This window comes from Triticum urartu, chromosome 6A, assembly GCF_056163025.1.
Source record: "Triticum urartu cultivar PI428250 chromosome 6A, HENAU_Tu73, whole genome shotgun sequence".
NCBI lineage: Eukaryota > Viridiplantae > Streptophyta > Magnoliopsida > Poales > Poaceae > Triticum > Triticum urartu.
In genome coordinates this window covers 315,251,782-315,261,803 of record NC_141878.1, presented here as the reverse complement: position 1 = coordinate 315,261,803, position 10,022 = coordinate 315,251,782, and the positions used below count along the sequence as shown (strand labels likewise).

The 10,022-nt window shown below is 44.5% G+C and overlaps 1 protein-coding gene across 1 annotated transcript; it reads left to right on the top strand.

The window, feature by feature from the left end:
• The first annotated feature begins 9,046 nt into the window (after nt 1-9,046).
• LOC147965117 (uncharacterized) lies at nt 9,047-9,442 on the top strand. Its single transcript, XM_087530297.1, has one exon. It carries the CDS (start codon nt 9,047-9,049, stop codon nt 9,440-9,442), a length of 396 nt encoding a protein of 131 aa, XP_087386423.1.
• Nucleotides 9,443-10,022: the final 580 nt, after the last annotated feature.

Sequence of the window (10,022 nt, the reverse complement as noted above, 5' to 3'; positions counted from 1 at the left end):
GTCCATTTCCTCCATAGGTGCTTGTTGCTTCTGGTCACTTGGTCTTGGATTGGAGTGAGCAATGTTGCGCAGAGACTAGGAGTAGATGGATTGGATTGGTGGGGTGCCTTTATATGAGAGTCCAAACTCTGCTGCATTCACATGATGTTGGCTCTATTCTGCTTGTCCAATTAATTCCCTCTCCATGCTAATTGAGGATGCATCATTGACCATTCAACGTCTCAGGAACCGCTACCCTCTCCCTCCTTAGCATTCAAGCCGTATCAATGTAAATGCATGCCAGGAGACGTTCCCGTCGACGACGAGGTGCCTATGGTGACTTCGTAAATTTCAAGATGATATGCCGGCTTAGTCTTTCGGAGGTTCTCATAGGGGTAGGGTGTGCGTGTGTGCGTTCATAGGGGTGAGTGTATGCGCGTGTATATGAGAACTTGCATCTGTACTGTGTTAAAAAAACGTAAATGCATGTCAAAAAGAGACTAGTCAGTACTAGTATGCTCAATATTGTGCACCGCGACCAAGGCAGAGAGGAAAACGAGAGAACTATGTATTTATTTACTGTGTAGATTCACTCATTTTGCTCCATATGTACTCCGTCTCGGTGTAGTCTAGTCACTTATTGAAATCTCTAGAAAGGCAAATACACCTATCCGGTTTACAGGGCTACACTAGCAAGTACTACAATAGTGGGCTCACATAGCAATTTTGTCTGATGCAAGAGCCTGGCTATATGCGTGCCACAAGGTTCGCAACTGCCACGTTCGGGTTGCGCTTGGCCCTTCGCCTCTTCGAGAAGACGAACAATGATGTTACTACTACTACTACTACTACTACTACTACTACTACTACAACAACAACTACTACTACTACTACTACTAGTACTACTACTACTACTACTTCTACAGTATCGAATCCACCGATGCATGTCCATCCACTGCATGCGGGAGGGATAGCTTGTTATAAGGAAAAGCCTGTCCTCATCTATGAGCCACCGCGCACATGGGCGAGGGAGAAGGCGAGTAGTAGTAAAATCAAACTTCTCCTCGTTGTACGAGTTGACGCGACACATCATAGCACTGGCCCCACATGCTTGCCTCTAAACTTGGCTGAAAGACCCGCAGTGTACAATATATTTGCTGGAACCTCTAACATTCACCCCACCATAATATATTACTGTCTTGACCAGATGAGAGTGCAAACTACAATCATCAGGATGATAGGTAGGGCCAGAAGATTATTTTAATCAAAAAAATGCTTCGAGGCGGCCTCATAGCAAGGAGCCGAGCCCAATGATTTTAAGCTTAGAGGCACGATACACGCTATCCTAGACTACTCTAAACATGAAACTACCACACGAGCATCCGGGCTGCACTAGGCTCTTCACCTCTTCTGGAGGTCGAACAATGATGGAGTACTACTGTAGTGGAGGAGTACTACAGTATGCTTCTGGCCATCTGACACCGAATGAACTGCGGCATGTCCACCGCGTGCGGGAGGGAGAGGATGTAGCAAAAGCTTCTCCTAGTCCTGTCAGCCACTACAAGAAATATGTCAATTTTTGACCCTCACTATTGGTCTCTGAAAGGTCATAGTTTTTCATTTGCGACCTTTCTGTGACCAAAACCAGAAGGTCAAAAGCTGGCGGTCGTAAAATGAAATTATTGACCTTCTGTAAAAGGTCGTTGGTTCCACGACCAGATTTTTGGTCACTAGCAACCTCCCCAGGCCACGTAGGCATCCAGCGTGGCAAGCTGATGTGGCACAAGATTCAGCCCGGTCCAATTCGGTTTTCTACATGGGCCTAGCCCAACAATTCGACCTTTTTTTATTATTATTCCTACGAATTCTATTGGGCTACATGGGCCAAGCCCAATATTTCAGCCTTTTTATCTCTGGGCTTTGGCGTTTTACAGTTTATTGATGATATATTTTTGGAAAATATATTTTGGAGCTGGTCCCACTAGTCATGTTAATCTCATATATTGATCCCACACATAACAAAGTTATGAACTTGTCATATTATTTCATAAGTGGGTTGCACTGGTCAGGTTCCCATCTCACAAACAATCAAATCACATTCATAATCAAATATTCCAAAGAAGAGAACATGTGAAACTCGTCAAATGACACTAGATTAGTGTACTACAATTTATGTAGACTATTAGAACCTAGGTATAGCAGCTATTACAATACTACAGTCAAATAGAACAGACAACTCTTTCCTGAGTAGCACTTCACGGCTTCGCGCTTTTCTTCACGTCTTCGCACTTCCAACTTTCTAAGGCCTGGAGCTCCTGTAAAAGAGGAACCAAGTAAAGAAGTTACGCATAGATATATTTGCTATAGATCAGCTATCAACTCGATATTTATGTACACCATACAGAAATTGTTTCCAGTTAGAACAAGTTCACTTAATACTCAACTCCTTTATTTGTGTCCATTTAGTGGAAGTCCATTATCCATGCATATAAACTTTTGCTCCCAGCCAGCACCTACCCAACTAAGTACAAGTCAGGAGGCCACTACTATTAAAACAACTCAAGTGAGAGAGCCAACAAACTAGGTGGGATATTTCCTTATCACTAAAATAAAGAAATTGAGCACACCAAAAATTGATTGTGTGTCATAAGATGATCCTGAGAGTGAAGCACCATGTTACCATCTCTAAAGCTCATTAGCCAGCAGCAAAAGTTGTGTAACATATGTATAACCATTGCAAACAACCTTAGCAGAATAAGCAGAAGAAAATTTCATGTAAAATCTTGGTATAACCAGTAGATTATCCCCTAATAGAAGCTAATTAGGCTCCAATACACAAGGCATAGCAAGCACAGACTAAATAAGCCACAGCCATGAAATAGAGCATGATATTACAACAACTCAGAGATGGAAATAGAGGTATGAGAAGGACTCAATGGAGAGGAGGTTGTAGTCGAAGACGCACACAGGCGCCGCCACCATCGTCACCCTCTAGAGGAGACGCTGCCGCTTCATCGACGGACTCATCTAGTACAAGGAGATCATCAAAATGCATCACACTCATGATCATCAAAACATAGCAGCAGGAGCAAATAAAAGTTTAGCCCACCATGAATAGGGGCACTAGGCAATCCAGTAGCAATGTCATATATAGGTAATAACAACAGGACCTTAGATAATTAGTTTTTGTTCTTACTGACACACAAGTTGACAGAATGTACTCAATATATTCTAATAAAAAGGTTTGGGAGCAGAGGGAGAGGGAGGTGGAGATGGACGTGCTACTGGCTGCTGCGGTGGTGCCTCTTGGTGGTCGTGCTTGAGCTCCTCCTCCTAATGCTGCTCACTAACCTGCAGGACAAACAAGACCATGGGTGAGCTGCAGCACATGCACATACAAGAAGTGAAGGTGAGGACAAGAACCTAGAAGAAGAGAGGTGCTCTGTCCTCCTTCGTCCGTGCCCATCCTCCTCCTCCGTGCCTATGTCGAACAACCTCCTTTCGTCGCTTGCGAGCACCATGCGCCTTGATTGGCCATGAAGCCCTTGTCCTCTACTGCACGGATTAAACCCAAAGCATTAGTACAGCTACACTGGCACATAGTACATACATGGTATCACAAACATTCTCTAATTGAGTAGCACCCAAATGTATATACATGCACCAGTTGAGAAAAATCATGACTTGAAGAAAAATCAGTGTTCCATGCACACCAAATCATTCAAAAAACTAACTACACTACTACAGTTCTGAACATCTATTGGTGCATCAACAAAATATGGAACAACAAGCACTGCATGACAACTAGAGTATATATATAGCACTCAACAATGAACAATTATCACAGAGAACAAGATACCAAGAGATGAATGATGGCACTTAAATTCTAATTTCACATAGATAAAATTCATTGCCATAGTAACAGGTAATCTACATGATTCAGAAGGGAGGTTCCTAGAATAAAATAATTGAAACAGGGGATGATTCTATTTTAGAGCTAAGTAGGTAACAGCATATGCTTGGAAGGGGTGATAAACAAACTGAATTTAGGATACAGTGCCATCTTTTACTCTCAAGTAACGATAGCAAATGTTGTTTGAAGATTTGTATCTACAGAATGTTGTGTGGAAATTGTTATTGCTGTAGATGAATCCTATAAATTATTGTATATATACTAAGTTACAGTAGTTGTGGTGTAGTGTGCAGGTTATTTTAGAAGATGCCACGTGCAAATTCTTATCTCTGTAGGTGATTCTCAATAATTATTACAAAAGAAAGGTTAGTGAGAGTTGGTCTCCATCTCCAATATATCTGTTGGATTTTAATTCTAATCTTTTCCTAGGTGGCAATATGAGTTAACATATTACCTGGAGGTCGTCCTGAATTTAGGGTACGGTTCATTTGCAACAAAATGCAAAGAGCTGTGCTAGGTGTCAGGTTACAAAAATACAATTCACTCAAACTAAATGCAATCAACTTTCAGATTACAGAGCTGCATTTCTTTCAATTAATAAAAGGACCTATTTTATGCAGCACTAACACTAGGACAAATGCCGTGCAACAACTATGTTGATTACTCGGATATTACGCACGAGGGCAATTTAACTTCACATCACTACGAGGGCAGCACTATTAGCAAAAACAATTGACAAAAACCGCTTTCTCCTACACAGAAGGATTGATCACAAGCAACTAAGTCGATTGGATTCTCATCAGGAGCAGGGACAGGGGCCCGGTGCTGAACTCCTCCTCCTCCTTCTTCACCTGCAACCACAAACAAAACAGAGGAATCCAACTTTACATTGTAATAGAAATTGATGATATACAGTGAAAAAACAGAGGAATTCCACACTTGGATGCACACGCGGCAAGTAGATCTGGGCGAGGGGCGCAGAGGATGCACACTTCGGAACACATGGTGCCGCATTAGCTCGAGCACCTAGGAGTCAATGGGCACGACATGGTTAGACAAAGGCCTGGGCGTCAATGAGCTGTGAGGCGGGAAGCAGGGAGGGGGCGGAGGGAGGTACCTTGAGGGCGGACTCCCAGTGGAGCGCGACGACGCGGTCGTGGAGGGCCTCCAGGACGGTGCGGGGGAGGAGGCGGCGGGTGCCCTTGCCGGGCACGCGCTTGTCGAGGACGGCCTTCGTGGCCTCGCGCCGGAGGATGATGGAGAGCGCCTTCCAGGAGGCGATCTTGCAGTTCACCTCCTCCTTCCTCTGCCGCTCAAGATCCTCCGCGTCGGCCTCGGCCTTCTCCTCCTCCCGCCGCCGCCTTCTCTCCCTAGCGCCCGCCGCTCCCCTGGCGCTCTGCTGCTCGCGCGGCGAGGCGGCCGCCGCTGGCAGCGGGCCCGCGCCAACGTGAAGATGGCACGTGGACATGCTGAGAGAGGAGGAGGGCGAGGGGAGCGTGGGGAAGGGGCATGCCACCGGCGCGGCGGCCATTACGCAGCGAGGGGGGACTGGATGAGACTGCGGGCAACGAACATCGAGGAGAAGAGGCTCCAACTATTTTTATTCATTTTTCGAGTCCCAAAATGATTTTTTTATGAAGGACCTACCAAATAATTGTTGCAAAATTGGACCAAATCAAATTTCTAAAATACTAGGCCATATTTAATGCACAATCGACTAAATGGTCGGGTGTCACAAGTTTCGATCCACATCTCGTTAAAAATACAAATTTCCACCGATTCAGCTAGAAGCGGGTCAAATTTGAACTGCAGCTGCCTCATAGTTTGCTTTATTTTTTTCTAAAACTCATTTATAAGTACATAAGTATCTATTTAATCAGAGAAACACCAAATAAATTTCAAGATTCAACGACTAGCTAGGAACAGTCATTCCCGCCGTTTTGACCGCATTTTGAAATGGGCATAAAAATTTCAAAAAAAAATCAAAAAATTGGAAAACCTTTGCAATGTGTCATTATATGTGGCCAAGTTCCCAGGAAAAATAATAACCTTGTAATATGGCAGCTATTTTAAAAAAAGTATTCTCAGAAACGAGCTATCACGTGTGGAGATCAATGGCTTTGAAGCCAAATGATCAATCTTATGGCCACATTCATGGCATAGTTTGTTCAAATGATCTCATGTTGTGCACAAGGGTGCATATTGGAATGGCAAACAATGTTGCCTAAGGAAGTTTTCATTTTCTTTGGACGAAAAAACCATTTTCCATTTTTCGAGTGCCCAAAAGGAGGTTTTTTGTGAAGGGCCTCCCAAATAATTGTTGAAAAATTGGACCAAATCATTTCTATAAAATACTAGGCCATATTTAATGCACAATTGACAAAATGGTTGGGTGTCAAAATTTGGGATCCACCTCTCATGAAAAAGAAAAAAATTCCGCCGATTCAGTTGGAAGCGTGTCAAATTTGAACTGCAGCTGCCTCATAGTTTGCTATTTATTTTTTCCAAAAATCGTTTCTAGGTACAAAAGTATTTATTTAATCAAAGAAACACCAAAAAAAGTCCAAGATTCAACCACTAGCTAGGAACGGTCATTCCCACCATTTTGACCGCATTTTGAAATGGGCATAAAAAATTCAGAAAAATCAAATAATTGGGAAACCTTCGCATTGTGTCATTATATGTGGCCAAGTTCCCATGAAAAATAACAAACTTGTAATACGGCAATTATTCTAAAAAAGTGTTCTCAGAAACGAGCTATCACGTGTGGAGATCAATGTCTTTCAAGCCAAATGATCAATCTTATGGCCACATTCATGGCATAGTTTGTTCAAATGATCTCATGTTGTGCACAAGGGTGCATCTTGGAATGGCAAAATATGGTGCCTAAGGAAGGTCTCATTTTCTTTGGATTAAAAAACCATTTTCCATTTTTTGACTGCCCAAAAGGAGGTTTTTTTGTGAAGGACCTCCCAAATAATTGTTGCAAAATTGTACCAAATCATTTTGCTAAAAAACTAGGCCATATTTAATGCACTATTGACCAAGTGGTTGGGTGTAAAAAGTTTTGATCCACCTCCCGTGAAAAAGACAAATTTCAACACATTCAGCTTGAAGCGGGTCACATTTGAACTGTAGCTGCCTTGTAGTTTGCTGTTTATTTTTTCCAAAAATCACTTCTATGTACATAAGTACGTATTTAATCATAAATACATGCTTTGGTGGCGATAAGTCGAGGTTTGGGCGGTGGCTGAGGGCCCCAACTCTAGAGCGCGTAAACTCGCATGCCCGCCGCGTGGTCACCGCGTGACCGTGGCATTTCATGTGATCTGGGCGGCCTAGGCATGTCTAGTGGGTTGGGAACTGCCTAGGTAGGTGCTAGGAATAAAATTACAACATAAGATTCTCACGAGGAGACAGATCGATGCTCAAACATGAATTAGCAGCCAAGTGTTTGATTAGCGGTACGGGAAATGTACATGGCTAATGGGCGTGAGTTTTGGCTGAGGATGATCAGTTACTAAGAAGACCGTCTTCGCAAATTTTCAGCTCAAAAGGAGGATCCTAGGTGGTACTTGCTTTGCAAAGTACCACACTGGACATAAATACGAATGTTGAAGCTGGGCTCAAAATAATGAATGTATTGAGCTGGAATTTGGTGGAGGATGGTTATTTGGGCATAGGAAAGCAACATAGAAAATGGATACTATTTGGACATGCCAAAGTGGAACTTCCTTCACAAAGTGTTGTTTTGAACATAATAGGAAAATGAATATTGTTGAATTATTTTTGAACTAGGCAAGGAAGGTTTTTTACATATTTGACGAAGATATGACCCAAAGAATTTATGAGATTTTTTGGGGAATTTTGGGAATGACAGAAATATAGGTTGCTTCACAACCTGGGGCAAAAACTGCCACATGGACATGACACATAGGAAAAACTGATGAGGTGGCGCCTAGTCATAGCAACCCACCACAATTTACAAGGTTATGACCATCTATATTGGTCGTGATCAGCTAGAAATAAGGCAGCAGACAAGTGCTATCTGCTTTATGACCATTTCGTGTAAGGAAATTACGACCTTTCTGAACAAAATGGTCGTTATAGTTTAGGGTTTGGAGCCCCCTGAACAGCAGTTTAGGGTCACTACAAGAAATATGTCAACTAGTGAACTTCTGTCAGTGACCCTGAAAGAATTGGTCATAGATCTATGACCAATTCAGACCCTAAACTGCTGTAGTAAGCCACCACGCTCATGGGTGAGGGAGGGATGCAACTTCATTGACTTACGACTCCTGCCTTTGTGTGTATGACAGGTGAACCCAATAGGTGGGTGGCCCACCTATCATACAACCAAAGGCAGGTGTAGTTAAGGCACCGGAGCTTAGTCCGCAAGGGAGAGGGTGTTGTAGTAATCAAACTTCTCGTTGTTGTATGAGGTGACGTGACACATCAAAGTACTGCACTCGATATATTTCAATAATTTGCGTTTACCGGTGCATTAATTACAACGCATGCATGCATGTCATGACTCTCCTTTTGATACTTGCATGTGTTGATTTAATGCACCTTGAAGTAGTATGAGTATGTGACGGTAAAGCTTTGTAATGCCTCGGCCCTAAAGCGAGAGATGGTTGTGCACGAGGAGGGTGAGATCATGCAGAAGGAACAGGACCCGACGATGGAGCTCTTTATGGTCTCGATGGACCTCACCTTGCTCCATTGCCCCTTGTGCCTCCTCCCCTTGAAGCCTCTAGTGTATCAAGATCGAATACACCTCGTCCGTTCGGCTGATCGAGCAAGTTGCAGGTTTCTTGATTGATGTGTTGTTCGATTAATTTGTGAAGTGCAAGGGAGGTCACCTGGCCTGCGCGGACTGCCGCGTCGAGTGCCCCGGGAACCAGTGATAGTGCTAGAAGTGCAAGGGTGGCGGTGGCTTCGATGTGCGGAACACGTTGGTGGACGTCGTCCTCTCCTTGGTGATGGTGGAGTTCCCGCACGAAGGTTGTGGGCTCTACATCACTTACCACAAGCTCGCCCATCACCAGAGCGTGTGTCCGCTCGCGCCCTGCAAATGCCCCATGCCCGTCTGCGGCTACGAAGGCCCACTGCCAGCGCTCTCCCACCACATCAGCATCGTGCATCCCATGCATGCCCATGCACATGATCCAGTACGGCAAGGTGCTCCAGCTGCAAGGGCCACTGTCGGAGCCACGGCTCTTACTGTTCGTGGAGGAGGATGGCCGCGTGTTTTTCTTGTTCGGCGGCATGCTCGACATCGGTGCACCTATCATCGTGTCGGTCGTCTACATCAGAGCGGTGGCGTCCCCACTTCCACACTACGTGGCCAAGCTATGGGCGAATGGCCCGCCAGGGGAGACCAAAGGCAGGACCGACGCCGTCAAGGTGGAAATGGAGGTGACAAGCAGCAAGGATCGCGACGACGTTGCCATGCAGGAGCTGACCTTCTTCAGAGTTCCGCCCAAGCTACTGGCTGGGGATAAGCTGGTGTCCGTCCACATTCAGATTGACAAGCTCATGTCCTAAATTATTCTAAAGTGCATTCTGTTTATCTTAGTAATATGCTAATATAGGGGTTAGCTGGGTCTACTTCGCCTGCGCGTCCAGCTTAGCCTGCTAATATAGGGGTTAGCTCGGTCTACTTAGCCTGTGCGTCCAGCACATTAACCAAAACCTTGCGCCTCCAGCTTAGCCTGCGCGCTTTAAACTTCTCAGTCTCAAGGACAAGGAGCAACGTGAAACCTATGTTAGAGCCAATCGGATGGTTGAGAACACTACAATTCGTAGCTATGGATGCGTGTGTGACAGAGGACGAGTGCGTGTGTGCACCTCTTCTCTTCCTGTATAACGTACTAAGTACAAGTGTATGTGAGTGGCATCGACCTAGGGAGCTAGAGATGGTGTGTGCGAGAAGCCCCGAGATATAGGTGTAATACGTCCGAAAAAAAGACTAGTCTATAGCTCGCCACGAGGCTATTCCTGTTGAACGCCCCAATGACCGTAAGATATATATCTGACGGTGCCAATTATTGCACATACACAACAGTAGAAAAATAACTACCACGACATATGCTACACCACGGCTAGGAACACGTGCCCACGTTAC